The following is a 25,658-nucleotide window of genomic DNA, read 5'->3' on the forward strand; positions in this document are numbered from 1 at the left end:
GGTGTTGTTAAATTTTTTTTTTCAACGATACAAGTTGTTCCAAGAGTATTGTGATGCCAGTTAGGAATTGTAGTCAATTACGTTTCATTAGCATTCGTTTATTGTGTTCATATTTAAGTGTTGAAAATCAATCACAGAGCAGTTTTGAGTGTAGCTTTTCGAGGAGCTGCCCCAATTGCAGGAACGGAGCAGCTAACAAGAATTGTGTGATTTACCAGGAAAACAAAATATTTTTATTATTACAAAGCCAGCCAGAAATGCTAAAGAAGTTGGATATTAGGAAGCTAATGGTGCAAAGGAGCTTACGGCCTTTGGGAAATGAAATAACATGTGCTCAGGGGTCATTAAAAGTAAATACCCTCCTCCTCAGTCACCCTGCTTTAGTCATCTGCAGCAGTGCTGCTGACCGTGACTCAGACGCTGGGAGGGATTACCGTCCAACGTGTCAAATGACGTGACAGGGTATAACACACACAACCAGTTTTAAAAATAAAGATGAATCCACTCGCTTTCTTTTGTTAACTAGCCTGTCACCTTATTCGAATTAGAACTACGTGAAAATGCAAATACGCCCCAGGGCGAGGCAACATCATAGAACAGCAACTCTTCTTGTGCCTCTTTCCGAAGTCACTGCAGCTTTCATTTTTTTCTAATTTTCATGAGCCGAGCCATTGCTAATAGTAGGCTCTACTGAAAATCAAGCTAGATGTTGCCAGTGCTTACAAATAAAACTATCCATAAACCTGCCCAGCTCTGAAGCTTAAATTCCTAGAACAAAGTTTACAACCGTAATAAAAGCCAGACGTATTTCCCTACATGTTTACTTATGAAACAAAGTCAGACTTTTCTTGCTCTCAAGCTACTACGTTTTAATAAACTGCATTAAAAGTAATGATTTTAGGTTGCTATTAAAAAAAAAAAAAAAAAGTGTAAGAATTTGCCACACATCTTCAGTGAGTCACTTCACAGCAGGTTTATTGTATTAATCATGTCAGTGGATTAGTCGCCATGCTCAAATGTGAGTATCACGTGCATATAAATGTGTAGACGACATCGTACCATAAGCCCCTGAAACCTTTGCCAAAAATTTTATTTTGCGATACCTTTATGTAAATAGAGCTCAACGAACTAACATCTTTCGTAGCACATTCGATTAACAGTTTTCCCCGTAATAGAAACCATAAGACACGAAGCTTTTTGATGCAAGGCCTGTAGGTCTGCTGTTAACCACACAACCGCAGTACTGCTAACAGAACTCAAATCTAGCATTTTTGTTTCAACCCTGCTAACATTTTCAACAATTGCGTTATAAACTGACCTCTTTTTAATATAAAACTCTTACATTTCAACGCTAAGCCCAAAATGTCAGTTCAAGCAAAACATTTGTCGCCGAACAACTTGAACATAACTAAAACTGGTGGCCGGGAATGAAGGTCATTAATTGCTCTGAAAGTAGCGACTTCTCGCTCTAAACCAGCAATGAAATGAGATTGCCAATGGTTATTTTTATGCCTTATCAAAGAATGACTGCTGCTTCGAAGTAAGATTTTGTCCTTACAATGAACTCAGAATGGAAGAACTATGATGGCTGCATTTGTAGACCACGAAAGACCGGATAACCTGCATTTACTTTTCAGATGTATTGAGAGGTTGCTGGCACTCCGATTCTCAAAAAAGCCTGCATCGAAGTCTTATGTGATTCAGTTATTCTGATAATTTGTGCCGAAACAAAAGAACACTCCCAGATGTGAAAAGATGCATTCTCATGATAAACGTATCACGGTGCAGAGTAGCGTGCCAAGTGAACAGGAAGATCTCTGTGATATAGGCAAGTATGTGTGTAGCTAGTTCAGATATTTATCTGTGCTTGTCTGGTTTGATGCACACGTGTCTTAATAGCGATAAAAGTAACTGAAAGGGCATCTTCCGATTTGTTACAATAAATGTCACTCCGTAGTAATGGTTTTCTGTAATGTGTAAAAAAAGGAAACAATAACTAGAAATATCCAGAAGGCTATACAAGGGTTTCGCTGTAGTCTGACTGTAGCTCTGACAGTGACATGGCAACTGATTAAAGGTACCTGCAAATATCAGTGTAGGAATAGAAGATTTTGATATTCACATAATATGTTCAAACTCGATGACTCTATAGTGTCTAATATGCTATCATGAGGGCCAGACTATTAGAACGACATGTTTGCCGTCGCAGTAGCTAAGAAGGTAACCACAATTAAATGCGGTCTGTATTAGCAAAGAGTTAAAAGAAAAACGTGGGCAGCTGGTAACTAATTTGAATAATTCTAGTCAATATAACAAACTGCACTTTGAAGTGCTCAATCCTGAGGCGCAGTGTGATGGGCACATCTTTAAACAAAATAGCTTGTATAAAGCACCCAATCAGATGTGGTAGTTGCCATTAAATGCAGCTCGTTTTGGGAGACAGTTACATGGAAAACGATTGCAGAGGGCAAATATATTAATTGACTATAAGTAGTACTGGCAAAACCATTAGTTCCACCTATGCGAAATCTACTGGCTTAGTCAATGTCTATTTACATGTTACACAGCAGCCCGAGTTGCTCTGAAACATTGCGTAAAGTAAAAAATAAAACATATTTTTTTTTTTAATGAGGAGGTCACCACTGACCGCATCATTTCACCCCCCCCAGCCATGTTGCACTGCTGTGCATCATTTTTTGGGGTTGGGGGCTGGATGGAGGGAAACATTCAAAGGGGAAAGTAAGGCAGGGGGATCTGGGTGAAAACGGCGAGCGGAAGGAGGGCAGTGGGTAGGTGAGAATGGAGGGCAGTGGGGGAAACAGAGGACTGGGGTGAAGGAGAGGAACTGCAGTACACTCACAATTAGTGAATTTGAAAAAATAACTACAAATAACTACGTACAGGAGTCCGAGGTCAGTAGAAACAAGCTGGAGAGAAGAAGCTATGCTTGGTTCATGCTGCACGGCAGGGCCTCAGACAGAGAACCTCGACGAAGCTGGAGGGAAGGTAGATGTGCTAAACAATAGGAAACCAAAGTGACACGGAAACCAACCAATTGTAAGTAAATAAAGGCAAGTAATGGGTGAGCTTCAAGCCCTTTTAAGGATTTTGTTTGCTTTGTAAGCGATTTTGCAAGCAGAAGCACTGTGAAGATTCCTAAAAAGTAATATTGGTAGCAGGTCAGTATAATAGGCTCTCCTTGCAATTGGTATGGTCAGATGAGCAGTATATTAAACAAGGCACATCTGAGCAATATTTTTTGTGTGACACACGTGATACATGCCATGATAGTGATAACCATAGCAGGTAAACAAAACAAAAAAAAGAAAGAACATAATGGCCAGAGGCAGAGTAAGGTCGTAGGTGCCGTATATCAGGAACGGGCACATCTCTAAAGTACCGTCCCCGGGCAGACGCGGTAGTTAAAAATAGCCGTCATTAAAAGCAGGCCATTTTGGGAGGCTGTTGCATTAAAAACGGGCGTAGCAGGGAAATATAGTAACTAACAACAGCTAAATCTAATATTTACAAAATGTATCTGGGGAATGATATCCAGATTGAGTGCGTTGATTGTAAGTATCAGCGACGCTGGCTATGGATGCCATGGTGTGTCAAAGTGTAACCAGCAGAGGAATGACCTAATGAAACCTCGCCATACGGAAGCAAGGCAAAAGGTCAAGGCAGTTAAACAGTGGCGAAGGGCTAGAGGCTGCGTGAAATTAAGTAAGAATACTAGAAAGAGGTATCCCAAATGTACGTGCAGCCGTTAAAATGGCAGCACAAACAGTCGCACTTACCAAGCAGGAACCATACTGAGAGAAAGACCACCAGGTTCTGTGAAGGAAAAGACTATTAATGGGTAATAAATGTGATGTGTAAACGGACACTTATGTTGTCAATTAGTAAAGCAGAGGCAATGTGACCGTGAATCCAGCAAGTCGGATATAACCGACTGTGCATTACACTCTGCACAATACGTACTGGCAGAATACATACATTTGTGAGCATGTTCTTCCCGTATATGAAATCACCAGTGGCATCTTAGTGTGTTCGTGCACCAGTGCAAGTATACAATTGTGAGAGAGTAACTCAAAACTACACTTTGCCTGTACATATATGATACCCATCATAGCAGCGCATCATTGTTACCCTGCCCAACGTAAAAATTTAGTCCCCTTTAGGACAGTGGGAGGTACCATAGTCAGGCGTTAAGACTCAAATATATCAAATTCGAAACTAGGTTCAGTAATCAACTAGCAGGTTTTCATGTACGTAGTAACTGTGCAATTACTGTATCAAAGTACCAGATAATAAACTTCCCAAATAACACAAGTGCGCGTATATCTATGAGCAACAGTTTCAAGATCAAGCCAGGTATTTTACCTCAAAACTACATGTTAGATTTTGACATGGATGATACATGGTAATTGCATGCTAGGTTTAATCACAAAACATACATGGCATAAAGTGTCGAGTGAAATGAAAGACTGATGGTTAGCAGATTATAGGTAAACCCACCTAAGGAAATCTCTGTGTTCAAGGTATAAGTCTGACAGATTCATCCAATACAGATACAATATGTGGTGCACAGACATCAGTCACCTAGAAGGTCACGGTATTCATGATCAATGTTAGTTACATATTCAACTGCTTTCAACTCGAGCGTCCATAATGTTTCTTACCTGCGTAAGCACAGAACCATAGTGTCACGTCTAGGATCGAGTGGCATGTGTTGCATCCTAGGATATTGGAAATCAAACTCATTGCTATCTTTATGGGATGTCACATAGTGTATTGGGAATGGGTAACACCAATTCACGTTTCGGATTGCTCGTGTTCTGCAATTCTTTCACAGCACTTAGTGTGGTGCCTACGTATATCTTTACACATTTCCACAACAAGACAGAAACCACATATTTGGTATAATAGAACCTGTGTTTTAACTCAGAAACTAGTCTATCTTGTATTTAATATTGGTAACCCTATAAAATGCAAATCTGCACATGCTACAATTGCCTCACTCGGAGAAATCATTCTTAATTTGTTGATTAAGCCAGTGTGCTGGTGTGTCTGGACATTTGTGGCTTCGGTTGTAACGTTCCTAATGACCCTACAAAAAGTAACGCTTGTATGTTTTGTACCCATCTACGTGTGATTTCGTGTCACACTAAGTCTCTAATGCCTATTGAGATTTCGGCCCAATTTGCTCTATTTTCATTGTACAATGTGACAACTTTAGTGACCTCATTTCTTTGTATTTTTCAGCTAGTACAGAGTTCAATATCTACAATTTCCATCCTTTTGATAGCTGTCCTAAACACCGCCGTCATAACTTTGTAATTTAAATCTTTAATTTCCAATATTTTTAAGATACCCCTTAGCAAGTTACTCCTAGTTCTAATCATCTCGCCATAAAATATAGATTTAATCCGTGTTTTCGGGTGTAAGCCAGTAGTGTGCAACAAGACATTGAATGATGTTTGCTCTTGAATTATTCTCTCAATTTTGTCTGCAGTGATCTAGAGCAGTGGTTCTTAAATGCCAGCCTGAGTACTCCTGGGGGTCCACAACCATCACCTTACAAGACTAAATAATATTAGCAGAATACCAAAGTACATATACATAAAGGAGCAACATTGAACATTTAAAAAAAATGTAAATGAAGGAATTTGAAATTAAAAACTAAACATGAACTTGGTATACTTAATCTTGATTATCAGGAGAGGACAAGTACTCCAAACGGAATCTACTCTTGAGCAGTGACAGCACAGGTACGTACCAATAAAAAGCATGCATTAGGAGCAAAAAAAAACACACCACAGAGTGACAGTAGCATTCCCATATAGTTTCATATTTTTGAAATAAAACTACATTTTGAGATGCTCCAACCTTCTCATTAAAAAATCAATTTTTCACATTTTAGCAATTAAAACATTTTTATAATTTGTTTGTGATGTACTTGTTCTGTATATGCGTGTACCATTTTGTGGTTCAAATCGCCAAATTGCTGAGGGCTGGGTTACGGGGGGTGTCCAGAAAAGTCAAACGGTTAAGAACTGTTGACCTAGAGTACTACATCAAAGAACGTAATCACTGTTGTGCTGTGATTAATTGGAAATTTCATGTTATATGGTATAATCATTGTGATTTCTATAGTACAAAAAGTGTCTTGGTTCATATCATGTGAATATTAATGAAGTATCTCCTCCAGTAGTAGTTCTTATCAACCCAGGTATGTGATTCTGGGCCCCAGACCCACTGTTCCAAACCAGCCCATAAAAAGGGATGGCTAAGAAGCAACTCTGGAGCCTACAGCCGTACTCCTTAACTGCTGGAATCAACTGTATTCAAATAAAAATATTATTTTGATAATCTATCATTTCCAGTAACATTTCTGTGTGTTCTAGCAAATTAGTCTGCCTCTTTATTAAGTAATGTTCCAAAGCATGTAGACCCTATTTGTGTATCAGTATAAAGGAAGAGACAATCCTAAGCAACTAAATAAGTTATTTCAAACTTCTCTAAAATGCAATAATGCAAGTGTGTAAGGCACAACTCTAATCAACGTGTTCTACTTCTTCAGAAAAAATGCCCGAAAAAGTAATTTATTAATTCTGTTAATCTTTACGAGAAAGAAAAAAAAACGTTTTTGTATGTAAACACATCCAGATGTTCCCCTGAAAACCTCAAACATATTTTGTGTTTAATTTAGACATGACCACCTTCCCTGATTATTTTTATAGCTAGGCAGTTTTAAGTACTTCAGTGGTTAACTCATGGACCCACAACTTTTGGTTCTTTCCTTGCTTATGACCGCCACAAATCAAAGTTCCATGTGATCACTTTTCCGTGAATACTCTACTTTCTACACCTGAAAGGATTCCTATGCAAAACAACTCGTAACAGCATTCATAGAAGATTGCTGTGGCTATGTACGTGACAAGTGTGGATATGTTTGGCACCCATGTCTACACATGTATTTTCTGAATCTATATACTACTTGAAACTGTCTTAATAGTCTATATCCCCATCTTTAATTTCAATACAAACAGTTCCAAGATGAACACTGGTGCCACCATTTATTTGTTTAATAAAGCAAAAGCAAGCTTCAATACAGAAAGTCTTATTTTAACGAGCCATTATTTTGAAAGTTTCTTTACAAGACAACTGTATTTTTACAAAAGTGAATCGTGCATAACTTTAGTACATATAACGTCATCCACCATTAGAGATCTGTAGATAATACAAACAATTTTGGATGACCACTCCTGCATTTTGTAAGCATTTTCCATGTGAGGAAAGGCACTAAGACACCTAAAATGGCCATTCTCGCCTTTTTAGGGTCCAGAATGCGCTACCACATACTCTTGCTTGTGAGACACTTATTTACAAAAAAGGGCTTGGAGACCGCCCATTGCTTGGCTCCAGTGTCTCTCTTCCTTGCAGCCACCTTAATTGACAAATGCTGGCCAACATTTGCAATCCATTCTGTGGAGTGTGGGCCAAGCAATGATTGATTCAATTTAATCAGGTCCCGTCCACTGCTCCTGGGGTGATGGTACTATATCTTCCACACACATCCTGGCTGCTGCTCCATCCAGTGTTTTTATTCTTATTCTACATTTGAAAGGCTTGAAGCACAGTGCATGCCACACATTTATGTCATCTTTGTAAATAACTTGCGAGTTATGTTGCTTCCTTCTTTTAAGAAGTGGGCTGTTTCACAAAAGGTGAGTCTCACTGTATGCCCACAGTCCCATTGCTGCCATTCTTGGTGTGTCTTCACCATCCTAATCTGAAGCATTCTCCGTGGCAACTGTTTCCCTTTTTATTTCCTGATGGAGGATTTAATTCTGATTTTTAAAAAATGCTGTATAACCAGGAACGCCATTCGCCTGGATATTCTTACTGGCATTCGGTCCGCTGCAAAAGTAGACATTTGATTTTTTTTTTCACGTTTGTAGAGTCATAGCAGGCTTTGTAAAAGGTGCATGGTAGTTAAATTTGTTTTGTCATGTGTTATGTCACAAAACCACGCATTTAGATTCTGTGCCTTGGCCCCACTTGCTGCTCTGATGCTGCTAAGCAGCCAGTACAGTAAAACTTGAGCCGAAGGGTTAGTCCTTTCAGTTAATCAACATTTAACAACTTTCTTTTTAGGCATATTAAAATATTCTCGGATTAAGACTGGTGACAGGGTCTTTACTGTTAAATGATGGAATGCTAACATTTACGGACAGTACCTAGAATTTTTTCTAATTCAGTTAGAAGCGCGATTACAAAATTGTTATATTAAAAACATCACAACCAGTGCTGCCGGTTACTTATGAATCCGATTATTAAAACCTCCACCCACTCACTGCTCCTAACTGTTCTTCGATTATTTAACAATAACTGCATTTTATTTCTCTTTATATCATTGTTTTGCTTTTCAGTGATATTCCGTATTCACAACGAATCCTTTGATTAAAAATAAATCGCAGTTTGTCACATGTAACCAATGAACCCGAACCAATGTTTGGATGCCCGAGACTATGATAAGTAGCCTAACGAACAGTGCAGCATTGTATTCATTAAAACATCCGCATTGTAGCGAAAACACATGCACACCTGCAGTTATTTATGAAAGCTTCTACTTTTTTAACCGAGTTGTAGGTCTAAACTCTAAACTGTTTTTGATTTGCGTTGTCATAACTGGCAGAAGTGAGGGTTACTCAAAAGAAATCTCGCTGCCTGTATTGCTTTCACCCCTTTGAAATAAAATGATTTGTCTATCGGTAAAAATGGAAAAAAAAAAAAAAAAAAAAACTTAAGAGTTAATAAGTTATATGGTCCATACTGAAGTTTGACGTCTGGGCTATATGCTGTATTCCGCTTCCCTCAGAGTGGTTTATGCACACATCGTACAACCAGTGCTTTAAATTGTCCGGTGCTGAGTACCGCCCCGACCCTTTTTTTTTTTTGAGAGGGAGTACCTGCACTTCAAGAAAAACGAAATGCCTTTAATTGGCGATTCCCGGCACTTCTCGGAAACAAGCAGGTACTTCTATTTTAAGCACTGCGTCCAACAAGAATTGGGGCTATCAGTAGGTCTGACTTTAATGGCCCAGTGCATGTACCCCAAATACTTGCTCAGATGGTGCTTTATTGTATTACAAACCTACCCTGTTGGCTTTGTATCGATGGTGGTAAAAGTAATCAGAAGTACTGCTTTCTGCATAGAATCGATGAATCAGTTAAAGACTTGAATGTAACCAACTATATGACTGATTACTATTTTTAGAGGTAAAACGGTCCCTCTTGCAATCCACTAGAACTTTCCAGGAAGACAGAATGATACATCCAATAGCTTGAGGAGATATTAGTTTAGAGGTGATGGGAAAGCCCGCTTTCATTACAAGTAGATCAATAAATCCAGTATGTAGTAACTCCTGTTACTGCAATTATTCGTATTCTCAGTTTTGTTATTATATATCTCCAGTTTAAACCTGCCAAAATTTACTCGACGGGGTCTGCCCATTAATTACCTTAACGCGTGGATGTTGGTGCAGGGGCACTAAAATCTGTACAATATTTACTGCATAGCGTAAATCCAATAAATAGGACTTGCTTGCCCGCCCGTGTGACGGCTGTTGGCTTTGCAAATGTCTTTTAGACACGTTCTACAGAAAGGCTAAAAGTGTAGCAGGGCTAACAGTGGTAAGAACAAAAGTGTTATGACTTTATAGCCGTGCTGCACGTCCATGCTGCTGTACAACATTGCTAAAAGGCACTAGCAAAGCCAATAGCTCTCATATAAGCGAGACATAATGGCTTGGTCAATGTTTGTTTTAAAGTAGCACTAACTACAAGATTTGTTAACTACCGAACTCCAATGAAAAGGCTGTCACATAGCAGATTACAGGATATCGAACTAATAAAGCTACTTTGTTTTAACAGAGCTCATCCGTTACATTAAGTCACAGTTGTCACTTTACTGAGTGGAAAATTCCAAATGAATTGTCTTTTTGTTACTTTAGGTATCTTAATAGCGCGGACCTATCCAAAATGGTAAACGGGCCAGGCTGCTAGTAAAATGCCAGCTACCCGTTTTCAAAATCTTCCTGCATACTTTGGCTAAAAAACTACTGCTCACTGTACCAACCCGTTGGCTGTCAAGTCTTTGTTAATGCTCGATCTGTCTTTTTTTTTTTTTTTAACAAAACCTCTATTAATGGAGGGGCCGCATGGTTCTCACAAGTCCATAGAAAAAGGATATAAATAAACTAAAAAGGCCTTGGATAACATGGCTTGACCACCTAGCTCTTTTACATGTTTTAAAAGTGTGTCATGTTTCTCAAATGCTGGAAAACTGTGTTTCTCATAGTTCATCTTGAAAGGAAAAATATCTATTCAATCAGTATCGAGTTATCGCCCCTTCTTGGGGTAAATTACTACCACACAATCCTAGCGCTGGGACTTTTATACGCCAGTGAAAAAAGTAATTATTTTAAGGAATAGCGACATACAGCTTTGAGCTGCAGAAGTTTCTACGAGTGGTTGCATGCGTGCTTGTAATTTTGCTGTAACCAGAAACTATGAAGACGCATCAGGAGCTTGTACCACTGACCAATTTGTTGCAGCATGGTTGCAACACGTTTTCTTTTTAATTAACAGAAAGATGACGTTCAAAGTAACAGTGTTCTGCACACACACACACACACACACACACACACAAAAAAAAGTCCTGTACCTGGTTCCTGTGAAGTATAAGTGACAGGAAAGAAACTTCAGTCTTGACAAGCTTAAGACATGGAAAAACGTGACTACTGTAGCCATAGAGGAAAGGGCTAGATAATAAATATCAGAGGGAGCATCTCAGTGTGACACAAGCATTATCAAGAGAGTTAGTGCCTGTGGTCACCTTATTTTAATTGATTTGTTTATTTATTTATTTTTTTACAATTGCTGCTGAGTTTTGTAGAACTCATCCTTGTCTTCTTGTGGCCGCTTTGCGGGACAGAAATCATCAGAGCACAAGCTATATCCATAGCGATACATCAAACACACAATATGTGTTTGATTCCTGATATTTGTCTAACCACTGGTGATCGTTCTGGGTAGAATCCCAACCCAACTTTTTTTTGCCCATCATGCCACCTCAGTATGGACCCAGCTATATGTAAACCATTCTTGACCCTACTCCAAAATGAATAGTTTACCAGAACTAGCAGGCCAGGTCCTCCCTGAACTGGAACACAAGTAACCCAAGACCGGATTCCCCCTGAGTGGGGCTAGTTAAGTATATAGCTTGATTCGAGGGGCACAGGACCTCCGTCTGGGCATACATGTGTGAGATGTATCACTTTAAGTGGCAAGAATATGCCCAGACAACGATGGGTTGGAATGCTACCCAGAGTGACTGCCAGTGGTTAAACAAAGTGCAAGCATATCTCCCATCACGAGACCGATATCCATAGTGGTACCTAATATCAAAGATTGACTTTTACTCCAAAGGAAAAAAGGTTCTAATTTTAGGATGGTGGCTGCGGATGAACAAATTCACCAAGCTGCTGGAGAACCACTTCAAAAGGCTTTCTTTTTTTTGTTATAAGGCTGTTACCCTTGGTCTTTTTTCAGCTCGGAGTCCAAGTTGCAGATTTTTCTCATTCAAGAGCACCCCTTTGCGGCAGGTGGTAGCGGAGGCAGGCTGTCTGCCCTCTGATGGTCTATCTGTCAAACTAACCAGGCAACTGCAAAACGATGTCAAGACCATTGCTAGTGCTTTACTCTAGATTACTACCTTGAAAATACTTACAGGATAAATTATCTGTTCCATGAAGTACCCTCCTGTTACGTGTTTGTGGCTTATGGCACTTTTCTGCAATATTTGGTGAAATTACACCACAGAGTAACAGCCTAAATTATATATATATATATATATATATATACACACACACACACACACACACATAATGCTATCTACAAACCAATACCCTCTATATCCCAATACCTTTAGCACAACTCTTCCTTCCACAGATGTACTAAACTACTGGCTTCGGAGTCATTTATGCATGCAGAATCCATGTTTTCCTTCTTAATTCTACACTGAGAACGTTTGCTGTAATGCTGTGATGAAAACAAATAGGAGTTACTTTGTCGAAATTACAGAGGAGTTGGTGGAAGTATGGAAATTGTTTTGAGCTCGTAAACTGTCTAGAGGCTTTACGCTTTTATAAGCAGTCTCGTCTCGGATGGTGTTTGGCGGATGTCAGTCAGGACGGATGGTATTTAGCCATTTAACTCGCAGTGTTGGTGATGTGATCACAGTGAGGGCTATCGCAACACATGTACCTTGTTGTGGGAACAGCTCGTGCATCCCTTCAGATTAACAAGCGGGAGTGAGACTTGTGTAATGCATTATGCCAGCAAAGTACTCTGCAAAGGAGGTGGGGTTCAGGACTCACAGCCCGCTGCCTCACTCGTGTTAACAAGTCCTCGTAACTTTCCACACTATTTGATGAGAGTCAAAATCTTTGTAATGTCGATTTTGTTGTGTCACCCCAACGTCCTGGTTATAGCTGGACGCTGTGACATGAATGCCAGGGATAAGGCTGATCAGGCATGACGGATGTTTTTTTTTTTTTTGTTTAACTGCAGGGTTCGGACTACTGGATATTAAGCGATTCATCTGTCAACGACAAGTAAAAAGTAGTATCAGCCGCCTGATGGGGAGGGGGCTCGATCACTGGTATGGCAGTCGAATAACCAAGAACAAAATCAAAACAAATATAATAATGTCAGTCAAGCTTCCAGTTGCAAAGGGTTAAAAAAAAAAATAAAGGGAACTAGTTCTCATAAATACACTCCAAATAAATGAATGGACAGAAACTGTCTTGGTATTCTGTACACATATGGGGCCTCAGTTCTTACCTTGCAAACATAGCACAGTGCAAAGAAGAACTCAGCCTCTAAAACGCGTGAACACGCGTACACTGGCCCTCAGCCCTGCCCACACACATGGTGAAGTGAACTTCCAAAAACACTTTCTGCTTATTGGCTCCGTACGTACAGAAAATGACCTCGGCATATACGGCCTAAAGCCATGTGGGGAGCATCAGGAAGAAGTCTCAGTACTTACATCGGGACGCAGACAGCAGCAGGGCGGGAGAGACAACGGGTGTTTGGGTCAGCAGCAGGCAACGATCCCCGCAACCCGGCTCCCTATCCTCCGGTTCGGATCTGCTTCCGCGCGGGCAGCGCCTCCGCTTCTCCTTCTCGCGCTTCTCTTTAGGCCTCCCGGGGCTATGACTACCGCCCGGGGGCCGCTGGACGTTCAGGAAGCCGCTTGGACTCACAGGTAAACTCCAGACTGCAGCTCCGGGCTTTGCCGGTATGCCCCCCTCGCCGTTCACGCGCTTGGGTTTGATGCCCTTGGTCTCAGAGAGCCGCATCTTCTTGGCGAAATGGGGGTGCGGCTCCCGAGAGTGGGGGTGCGGCTGCCGTGACTGGGGGCGCGGCGGAGGCGGCACCCGGGGGTGAGACTGATGTGGCTGCAACTCCCGGGAATATGAACCGGCGGGCGCGATCTTCGCTGCTGCCAAGGCGGCAGTGGGCGGTCCGGACACCGCAGCACGGATCGGACTAGGCGGTTCCGCCATTTTGGGCTCCTATGATCTATTTACTCCGCCGTTTGGAGTTTACCGTGAGGGAGGAGCATACCGTGACCAATTGTCGGGCAAAGCCCGTGATCGGCTTTACAAGTTACCAATGAGACCTGGCGGCGGGACAGCGGAGGCGGGGCGCTGCGGCTGCAGTGCGGAGGCGGGAGGCGGCGGCGCCATTTCGTTGCAGGTTGGGCCCGGGATTGGAAGCGGTGGTATGGGAGGCGGGGAAGGTCTGGGAGCCTCATGAGCTGCCGTCCTCTTCCTGGTGCTGACGGCGCGCCTTTCCGGACACCAAATGTCTACACACTGGGTGCTTGGGAGCATGGATAATACCGGAGAAGCCGGCTAATAAAAGCGGACTGTATTTCAATACCCGAGACACGCGGGTATCCTCTGCCTGGAGACCAAGTAGCGCGAAGAGGTCAACTTGGCAGCCCACGTGCTGTTGGTGATAGTATGACTTTATAAGGGACTCCGTTTTTTTTTTTCTTTCCTCAGTGCGACTTAACCCATAAAATGCTCTTCATGTCAGAATTATTTTGCACGATTAACAATGTACGTAGCAGATAAATTTTTTTAGAACGCACGGATTACAACGTGCTTTACAGAAAATAAATTGCGAGTATTTGCAGAAAAAAAAGTAAAAATCATCGGAGTCTTTTGCAGCTCGGTCTCTGCTATTCACTACTTTGATACATTCGACATAGCAGAATAACGTCTGTCGGTTGGGCCGGGCCGTTAAATTTATCATTTGGAAGCTTTGGCGAAGTAAGTACTAGTCGTTTTAAACGTTAAAAAAGAAAGCATGGTTTCGATGCAAATGCTTACAGGATGATATGAGTGACCCACTCTCTCGAAAACACTGTCATATTTTTCCTTAGCCCATATAAACAGTCTTTCTGTGGCGCCGCTACCAGAATCTTGAACTCCCTTCAGCCCTCGCTGAGAACTCACCGGGTAGGTTATCCTTGTAGGAATTTCTTAAAACCCATCTGTTTAGCTCTATTTGAAATAATCCTTGTCCCTTTTTTCTATTTCTTCGTCGTCTCTATTTTCCCCTCTTGCTTGTATTTCTCTGGTTACTTGTAAGGCGCACTCTAATGCATAGGTACAGCGGAGCCGTAGAAAATCATTAAAAAAAAAGCTTGGCATTGCTAGAATGGGTCATCTGTCAAGGACGTGGCATTTTGAATGGCTACATTGTTTAATGATTTTAGTTCACACTAGGTTTTAATGCTGGATCAAGCGTACTTTTAAAATGTTGATTTTGACAGCAAAGTTGGCAAGTTACCTATTGCTAACAATATACGTAGTGTGCGTTTTCAACCAGTTTTTTTAAAGATATTGGGTATAGACTTCGATAATCACGTATTAGCTCAGCGGTGTTCTGTCTCTCAACTAATGCTACTGGATTTTTGGACGCATCGTTCCAGACCCACTAAGTGGATTCATTGAAATGCATGATGGACTACTTCAGTTGTAGCCCTTCGAGCTGCTGCAATCTTCCCCCATCTTTATGTGCATTAATCGCAGACCGATTGCCTTTGCTTGTGTTAGACTACAGGTGTCACATGGAGCAGCTTACAAGTGAGCGTCCTTTCATGTTTTTACTTTTTCTGACAAACGTTTAAATTGCTAGTTTACTGATTTTCTGTTCAATAAGTACTTACGATTTGGAGACATTAGCTAGTCATAGATACAGTGAGAGGGGAGTCAGGGGGAGGGCAGAAATAAGCTGTTGTCCCAGCTCCTATTGAGTTGTTACTTCAGTATGGGATTTTCTTTTTAGGGCAACACAGAGCTACCCACCTATTAACAATCACTTCTGTGACCCAAAAACAAGACCTGGCTCGGTCAGGGTTGAAAGTGAGCTTGTTGAGGCCTGGATGCTTAGGTGGGATGGGATATGTGTTACATCGAAGAATCATCACACAGGACTTCTGGAACATGGTGAAAACAGGATCTCTTCTTTTATTAAAAAAATTACATGAAGTCAGGCTTTAACAGAAGAAACATCCCAGCGCCTCTGCTCAACCCACCAGCTTGTGGAATCTTCGTCCACTCTCAAACAGTCACATTCTAAAAGAACTATCAATTCAACATTCCCCCCCCCCCCCCCCCTTTATACAAAAATGTTACTTGTACTAACAAACTATAAATATATACAGCAACAAAGATAAGTAAAACAAGGTAGTATAAGAAACCAGCGTAATTTTAACTCCAATTTATAGTTCTTAAGATATGTAGGGATTTTAACATTTCTGCTTGATCTTCTCAACTTTGAGTCCTTCGTGGAACTTTCTGTCCTTTCCTGCAATTTTCTTAAAGTTGTTTTTGTTGTACAATCATTAATTTCTTCATTTCGTCCTTCAACATCATCTGCGCGACTAACAACCCCAGTATATTTGACGACTCTATTTAAATTCCATATTCTGTTATCCTGGGTTTTAACAGCATTGGTAAAGATTTTCATAACTTTCACCGGAAGAGATAATTTCCTCTCACCCTTTCTTGCAAGAGGTTGTTTAATCATAACCCAATCACCAACCTTAATCCACGGCTTCTTTAAACAGTTAGTTCTATCGAAGTTCAGTTTACTCTTTAACAACTTTTCTTGTTCTTTAAGTCTCTAATTGTTTTTTACCACTACTCTTCCCTTCCTGTCTAACAGATCATTGACCCATTTAGGTTCTAAAATCGTATTCCCACGTCTGCCACAGAAAAGAGTAAATGGGGTTTGACCAGTAGTGGAATGTGGAGTGTGTCTATATACATAAACCTTTTTCATTACGTCTTGCTTTCAATTTATTTGGTTCCCTTTTGCAATAGAGATTGTCTCTTTAATGACCCTATTAAATCTCTCTACCATACCATTGCATTCTGGATGATACAATGCACAAAGTTTATGTTTAATGCCACACCCACTTAAAGTCATTAATTTCTTTGGAAATTAGTTGTACCCCATTATCAGTGAGAAGATTTGAGGGAATGCCTTCCTTAGTTATTAAATCTTTCAGGAATTCTATGACTTTCCAAGTCTCAATATTCTTAGTAAAACACACTTCCGGCCATCTGGAAAACATGTCCACCACAACAATTATATAATCAACCATATTCTCACCATAAATTGGACCTAAGATATCTAATGCAATATCTGTCCACGGACCCTTTGCTTTATCTCCGATTACCATAGGTTGCACCTTAGGTTTCATTGCCTTCTCACGAACCGCACACTGTACTCATTCTCTCACTAGACGCTCAACCTGAGTATCCATCCCAGGCCACCAGTATGAGGAACGTAGCCTTTCTTTGGTTTTAGAAATACCCATATGACTGCTATAAGCTTGGTTCATTAGTTGACTTCTTAGAATAAGTGGAGGAACTAACCTAGTACCTCTGAATAGGAGATCCTGACACAGCAAGTTCATTCCTGACATTCCAGAACCCTCTACTTTCCATACTTCCCTGATGTACATTTCTCCAACCTTTGCGTAATAGTTCGATTACTTCAGTTAAAACTTTGTCTGACAAGGTTTCTTCACGCCACTTGATCTCAGAAATTATTTTGAAATCCACTTCACACACGCTCCAAATTTTCCATGTCATCACTTACATAATCATCATCTTGAACATGAGAATTGGGAGTAACCAGTCTAGACAAGAAATCAGCAGATATGTTGTCTGTATCGGGGACATATTTAACAACAAAATTATATTCCTGCAATCCGACAATCCACTTGGTGATCCTCCCTGACACTGCATCGATTCCCTTAGAAAAGAGAGCTTCACACAGGGGCTTGTGGTCAGTCCTCCCCACAAAAGAACCACCCCACAAGAACGTCTTCAATTTCTTAATGGCCCAAAAGACCACAAGAGCTTCCCTTTCGATGACAGAATACCTAGTCTACGCTCCTTTTAAACTTCTGGATATGAATGCAATTGTGTTTTCAGGAGCACATCCTCCTTGTTGTAACACTGCCCCCAAACCTTTTTCACTCGCATCAGTGGTCAAGAAGGACTGTAAATTTGGATCAAATTCTTTCAAAGCAGGGGCACAAGAAAGAGATTCTTTGATATCAACGAATTCTTTCTCACATTCTTCACTCCATACAAATTCCACTCCTTTCTTCAATAAGCATCTCATATGATAACATGAACTCGCAAAACCTTTGATGAATTTGCTATAGTATTCAGCCATGCCCAGAAACCTCAACAACTCTTCTTTAGACGTAGGAGAGACTAAACTTCGGACAGTATCAACTAGTTCTCTCTTCGGTATGAGACCATCACCAGTTATGGTGTGGCCTAAATAATCGGTAGTGCCAACTGCAAATTTTCATTTTTCTGACTTGATAGTCAAACCATATTCAGAAATATTTCTTGGAACTTCTCTAAGTCTCATCTCATGTTGAAAAAGATCTTTACCATAAATCAAAATATCATCCTGATAGATGCACACACGATCAAGCCCTTTCAAAATGCGTTCCATCCTCCTCTGAAACACGGCAGCAGCTGAAATCAATCCAAATGGTAAACAAACAAATCTAAATGTTCCAAAAGGTGTTATGAAAGCTGTTATATTTCTACAGGATTCATCTAGCAATACTTGATGATAAGCTGAGGTTAGATCAATGGTAGAAAACACTTTGGCTCCAGAGACTCTGATTAGTAGCTCAGAGATGTTTGGAAGGGGATATTTATCTACCACCACACATTTGTTGAGCCTACGAAGATCAATGCATAGTTTTATTTTGCCGTTAGGCTTCTTAGCAATAACTATCAGAGCTAACCATTCCGTTCCTTCCCCCTCCTCAATCACACCTTGATCTATCAGTTTCTCCAATTCAGCTTGGAGTTGACTCCTTATGGCAAAAGGAACATTGCGAACCTTACTGCAATAAGGAACAGACCCAGGAACCAATTTGATGTTGTGAGTGTAACCCTTCATACATCCAATCCTGTCAGAAAAGATTTCAGTAAAATCTCGGCGGAGAGAATTCTCCAAGTCTGATGTTTTGCAAGTATTTTCAATCACCCCAACACTTATTCGTTCCTTCAAAATAATTGGGGGCAAACTTTTCGGGTCTAGCACGACTCCTAAATCTTTCTGATGCCACCAGCTAATTATACTGTCTCCTTTCTTCGAGACATACACTTTCCCTGAGGTATAACACTGGTTATACTCAATCAACCCCAGGAAGTATCCATGTAAATCAATAAGTTCCCCGCCATACGCACATGGCCTGATGTCTGGTTTCAATAACTTGACTCGCCCTCTGAGCTGTTCTTGATAAAAAATTGTTAGAAACGATAGTGATTTTGGCACCAGAATCAAAACTTACCTTAGTTGTTTTCCTTCTATCGTAATATAATCTAAAGGGACACCAGGTTTCGTGTCAGACACTTGTAGCACTATCTGGCCACTCTGTGACTCACAACTATCATCATCTTTCGTGAGTTGAGAATCAACGGCATTCCCGCTTTTAGATTTACGCAGATTGCACACAATCGAGAAATGACCTTTTTTTTTTTTTTTTAAACAGAACAGACAAAAACTATTGATGGCTGGACATGTGCTATCATTTGCAAAATGTCCCTCTTTACCACATCTGTAACATCTTTTTTTTTTCCAGGATTTTGAGACGTAGTTTTAGTGACTTTCTTATAACTTTTTAACTTGCTATCTTTCACTAGTGCCACGTCATTGTGACCATTCCTTTTTATTACATCAACACTTCACAGAATGTTCAGTTCTTTTAGCGAGAGAAATAACTTCATCAAGATGAGGATCATCCAACAACCACAATTCATCTTGCACTTTATCGATAATACAGCCCTGCATGAAGTGATCACGAATTCTGTCATCTAAAGTTGAACCAAATTTGCAAGACGAAGCTAAATGTCTTAAATCAGTGACGTAATTTTCAACAGATTCCCCGTCTACTTGACGTCTTTGACCAAAATAATATCTTTCTAAAGTGGTACTGACTTTTGGTAAGTAATGTAAGTCCATTTTCCTGATGCAGATTTCATATTCATTAAGATTAACTGCTTTGTTATCAGGAACATCAGGAAGATGGTCAAAAACTTCTTGACCTTCAGTACCTAAACAGTGCAACAATAGGGCAGTCCTTCTCTCTGTACTTAAGGAAGTTCCACAAACCCTGGCGTACCGTTCAAAAACTTTTTTCCATTTACCCCATTTGATAAGGGGTTCACCAGGGGTGGAAAGGAAAAAAGGAGGGGCAGCCACGTTTTGCATAGTGAATGTACAAAAAAAAAAAGAAGAAAATAAATTATTTAAATTAGCTGTAACTAGATGAAAATAATTGGAGAAAAGGAGAAAAGAAAAGAAAATTCTCTGTTATAACACTATAGTTCTGGTGTATAAGAGTACAAGTCCCACGAAGAATCTGAAGGTGAGCGTTTTATTGTAGTCCAGGTTCTTTGAGAATGCGTGCCTATCGCAGTATGAGGCACTGAGAAAAGCTGTAACTTCAATGAAAAGTTCAGTTTCTTGTGTAATAAACATGCGAAATGCACTTGAAAACTTCCGAGATTCGTGCAAAGACACGAGAAGGTAAGAGACACGCAGCGCATGTGAAGGCGTCAGGAGATTGAAGCAGCCTGGGACGAACGTTGCTAGGATACTGCAAGGTGAAAACGTCTGAGGCTCGTGCGAAGACACGGGACGTGTAAAAATGTTCTGATGCTTGTGCCGACTTCAAAAGCACGAGAAGGTAAGAGACGCACAGCGCCCGTGAAAGCGTCAGGAGATGGACGAACGTTGCTAGGATACCGCAACGATGACAGATAAACGCGACAACCGAAAATAAAGTTAAGCGAAGCACAAGAATCCGACTAGTTAAGGTCAAAGTCATTAAACTGCGTTTCCTGTAGACAAAGAGCAAATGTACTTAACTTGGAGTTGAGATGTTTCTCTCCGGCAGTTTTCAGGAATCGGACACGTAGGTTAGACTCCCTCGTCGCCAGTGTTACATTGAAGAATCATCACACAGGACTTCTGGAACATGGTGAAAACAGGATCTCTTCTTTTATTAAAGATTACATGAAGTCAGGCTTTAACAGAAGAAACATCCCAGCCTCCTCACCTCCTTCGCACCGCACCTGCGCAACCCACCGGCTTGTGGAATCTTCGTCCACTCTCAAACAGTCACATTCTAAAAGAACTATGAAACAGTAACATTCTAAAATAACTATCAATACAACAATATGCTTATTTGGTTATATGTTTTTCAAAAGGTATTTTGTTCTTGGCTGTCACCAATGTGTAGTAGACTGTGATGTGATATAAGTAACTTATTAAATCTCATTTAATCTGAGAAAGGGAATGGTTATATTAGAACTTTCATACTCATGAGTTTTTCTTATGTTAACCATGACTGAATATAGTGAACAAGCCTTGTGCGTGCACGCACACACAGCTATCTCAGGCCTAGACACGGACAACTGGCAAATCAGTATAAATTGTTTACGCACCCCGCATCTGTTTTAAAATGCTGTTGAGTCAGCCAATCTGTGGTTTAGAGATATAAGGTTGTGCATACGTTTTTGAATTCTAAATGTAATTTAAAAAAAATAAGTGGGGGAGGGATAAGCCAACTCCCTTTTTTTGTTGTGTTATGCGCTACCCAATACAGTTCCGTACAAATATTACATTGTAAACAAAGAACCTGTGCATGCCAGGTAGTATGCCAACCTATCCACAACAAGGTCGTAAAGGCTTCAAAACCTGTTCACCCAAATTCCTTTGGTTAAATTTTGCTTGGATCGTTCCAGATGAAGTGCTGTTGCTGCTGTATTTCAATTCACTTAAAGAAATATCTTGTCACAGGTTTAGAAATGGGTACACCCGCGCCACAATTTGGGAGAGCGGTAAGTGCAACTTTGAACCCTAGCCAGCAAACTTAAAAACTGCACCCTCAAAACTTTTTATAATTTTATATAACAAAAGTGCAGACAAGGAACCCAAGCTAGTGTACAGGGTTCAGAGTTTTCAATTAGTAATAGAAAAAGAAAAAAAAGACAATCTTTGCCATATTCTTACAATACAAGATGCAGCACTTCATATCTAACTCCTGTCCCTGAAAGATAATTTTGGGGTACACAGTACGTGATTGTACACAGTATTTGCAAGCTGTTGCTTAGTGTATCCTGTGCCAACTAAATGGGCAGGTTGTATCACTTAAGAAAAGTAGTGTCATGTCTGTGTTGTGAACCCAACACTACTGACTAGGGCCGCAGCTCAGTCTGGCGTCTTCTATATAGGTCACACATTTGACAATTTGAGTCAATTTAGACATAATTATTACATTGCAGAAAATACGCAATCTATATGATTTGCACTTTTTAACAAAAAATGTTTCTAGCCCAAAAAGTAACCTACACTTGGAATTACAAACTACCATCAACTTAAAAAGATGTAACTCCTCACTAACGACCCTCAGTGCTATGTGCATAAGACTAATATGTGATGAAGTGTAATCAATCGCTGCACAGCTCATAAATAGCTGTTAATCTTTGCTTCACTAATTGCACCTAATTTTATTAGTGGCAGGGATATCAACGAGCACACAGAATTTATGTGCATCCGAAAGATTTTGCATCTGTTTGTGGGCTGATTTTCTGTATCTTAAAGTGTAGCACACAATAAACTAGCAATGTACAACATGCGTAAACACAGAATAAAACAAACTGGGCTCTAAAGGCAATTTAAACATACAGTACATCTTACCACCATAAGATGTTTGTGAATGTAGGTTTGTTTTTTGCTCTGTGCAATACCAAGTATGTTCTACATAGTGAAAAGACCTAATAAAATTGCATTTTGAGCATTAATGCAAGGCAAAATACTTAATGGTTAGGTGAACGGCATTTTACTAGAATGTGCTTGATGTGTTAATTCAAAACCTTCGCTGTGATAAAGCCAGAAGGTCCTATTTATATCAATAATAATAATATGATTAAAATGTAGATAGAAAATGCCACAATTTGCCCTTGCTTTCAGATTTTAGCGAACCCCACTGCTTAATTCCAGCAGTACTCTGTTGTGCCTCGAGGTATGTAGTATATCTTTCAACATGACATGTGTGGCATGTTTAATAGGCAAATGTTCTGGTGTACTTATATTTTGTGACTCAGCAGTGTTCATTTGAGAGAGATACTTGCTGGAGAGTGAGCACCAACCACAGTCATCTCTCTCAAAACTTGATGACAAAACCTCCTTCACATCTCATGATTGGATCATAAAATGGGCAACAATTTCCAGAAAGAATGGGTGAGGTGGCTGCGTAGACAGTGTTGATGTGGGAACCCACTATGCATGAGCAGCTGAATACTGTAGCAGGTAAGAGTGTTGTTTACCTGGATTGCCACACCTGTGGATCACCCTGCTAAGCGCTAACATACAATGCCAGTGTATAACATTGGAATGATTTCTTTTGTTGAACAAGAGGATATTGGGGGTACTTAGAGGGAGTTTTCTTGGTAATCTTCGCATGACCTTTACCAGAGCTAAGTGCCTCAAATGAACAGAAATAATGTGTACAAGACGTGGAAGCGCTTATCATACTGCTGATTTAAAGAGTTGTTTTGCTATAGGCAAAGAGTGCAGGCTATGTGGGCATAAAGGCCACTTTGCTCGTATGTGCAAGAACAATACTAAGTTTAGGGTGGCAGCAGTGCAAGAACAATACTAAGTTTAGGGTGGCAGCAGTACAAGAAAACACATGGGAGGATGAGGATGTAGACAATATTGTGTCTTTCTGATGGTTAAGACAGTAGAGGTAAAACTGAAGGCCGAATTCAACATCAAAGGGAAGTTGGTTCAACCTATGGTGGACTTAGGGTCCCTATATACTATCATACTAAAAAAATGTTTGTGGCACAGTGCCCAGGTGTACATTTGCTTTCCAAACTGATCAATCCAGGTGGCTATCAAGGTGAAAAAATTGATATTATTGGGTACATGCCAACAAATATTGAATTTCAGGGAAGATGTGTGAATGGGAAAGTATGTTGCTGAAAGTGGTCCCCCAATATTGGGGTGGGATCATCAATATGATTTGCATACAAACCCCAGAGTTCCCAAACAAGTCATGGTGGTGGATGACATCACAGTGAATAAAACAGTGGAGAAAGCTAGTGGAGTGTTTTCCGACGACGTGGTGAACTAAATACATAAATATGCACAAGATTATGGCACGACCTGTTCCTGTTCAACAAAGTGAAAAAGGTACCCATTATTGCCAGACGAGAAGTCAAAATATCGTGGGCAACTACCCCCTTCCAAATATTAATCAATTGGTGTTGCCACCACGGGGGTGTATTTAGTAGGCTTGATTTGAAGAGTGCCTACCATCAGATCGCACAGAGATTCAAACCATCTTACAGCGTTCATTACATTAGAAGCGGTATTTTGAGTCACAAGAATGCCTTTTGGCCTCTCGTCGGCAGACAGTGTATTGTAGAGAATGGTGAGCCAAACACTGAAAGGGATAGAAGGTGTGATTTATTTCGAAGACAACATCCTGGTTTTTAGTGAGACAGTGGAGGGTCACAATCTTGTCCTGACCTAAGTGTTAGAAAGAATTGCTGAGGGTGGTTTAACTCTCAGAAAAGATAAATGTGAATGTTTGGTTGAAGAGGTAGATTATCTTGGCTATCTATATCTTGTCGACCACAGATATTAAACCAAAGAAAGACTTATTGTAAGCAATAAGGAAATATCCTGCCCCAAAAGTCAGATAGTGAATCAGGGTACACCACAGCATACAGTATGTGTAGATTTCATTGGGCCCATGGGAGTAGTTGCTGCTGAAGTGAGATTTGCACTAGTCTTAGTAGATATACGTTCCAAATGGTTGGTGGTGAAATTTATGCAAGAGATCACCACAAGGAGTACTATCAAGGTGTTTAGACGAAATTTTTAAAGAAGGTTTCCCAGCGAAATTGATATCAGAAGAAATGAAGCAATTTGAGTTTTTTGTGCCATAATGCATCCACACAAGTCATCGTCCAATCTCCAGGCAAATGGTTTTGTTGAGAGGACAAACCATATGATAAAGGGGGTGGTGCCGATGGCTGTGGCGAGGAAAGGAGATGTCAGGGCCATGGCGAATGGTCTGGTTCGGGCCTATAAACTGTAGAATGAGTGTGGTTGGAAAACTGAAGTAGGTGATCTGGTCTTAGTGAAGTCAGTGCAAGTAGGTTGCGGGATAACAACATTTTGTGGTCTTTTTAAGGTAGCAGAAGTGCATGATTGGGTTATGACAGTGGAGAACAATGCACAGTGGAATTTGGGAAGAGTGGCATCATATAAGAAAGGTGATGTGCCAGTGTGGGAGGTGGGATCAATGTTAAAAGTGTGGAGGGATGCAGTGGTTTCATTATGATGGTGATGTGTTGGGCAGATATATAGGTAAATATGCTCATACCAATGTCAGAGATCAAGAACCCACTGAAAGGTGAGATGATGGTGTCTCCCGCAACACTAATGGAAATGGACAAGTAGTGGGAGGCCGGAAAGCCCCTGGAACGCCAAGAGTTCACAGACCACCTGGATAGATACAGGATTATGTGATGTAGTATATTATTGCATCACTTATTCAGTATATTTAATTATTTATGTGTTTTAGTTTGGGGGGAATATTATGTTTTCCTTGTAAAGAGGTGAAGATGTGTTGTACCTTGAAAGATGTAGTGTATCTTTAAACATGAAATGTAGAATGTTTAAGGGACAAAGATTCTGGTGTGTTTATATTCTATGACTCAGCAGTGTTCCTTTGAGGGACAGTTATTTACTGGCTGGAGAGGTAGCACCAAACAGTCATCTTTCTCAAAGCTTGATGACAAAACCTCAGTCAAGTCTCATGAGTGGATCATAAAATATTCACAATGTTATGGACACTTAAAGTGCTTCCAACTAAATACAGAAAAATCAGCACATCAAAAATGGTGCTGAAAGTCACAGAATTAATCAGAAGGCACCGC

At 40.4% G+C, this 25,658-nt stretch overlaps 1 protein-coding gene across 2 annotated transcripts in view; it reads right to left on the minus strand.

Moving 5' to 3' along the window:
* The window catches only part of RSBN1L (round spermatid basic protein 1 like), a 214,165-nt gene extending 200,448 nt beyond the window's left edge, over positions 1 to 13,717 (minus strand). Inside the window, exon 1 of one of the 2 annotated variants that reach the window (XM_069229672.1) lies at positions 13,121 to 13,717. In XM_069229672.1, coding sequence (XP_069085773.1) covers positions 13,121 to 13,640 — 520 coding nt within the window. In that variant the 5' untranslated portion in view covers positions 13,641 to 13,717. The remainder of the gene's footprint in view (positions 1 to 13,120) is intronic. The other variant, XM_069229673.1, reaches the window with a different exon arrangement.
* Between the last annotated feature and the right edge of the window lie 11,941 nt (positions 13,718 to 25,658).

Source organism: Pleurodeles waltl, chromosome 4_1, assembly GCF_031143425.1.
Source record: "Pleurodeles waltl isolate 20211129_DDA chromosome 4_1, aPleWal1.hap1.20221129, whole genome shotgun sequence".
Lineage (NCBI taxonomy): Eukaryota > Metazoa > Chordata > Amphibia > Caudata > Salamandridae > Pleurodeles > Pleurodeles waltl.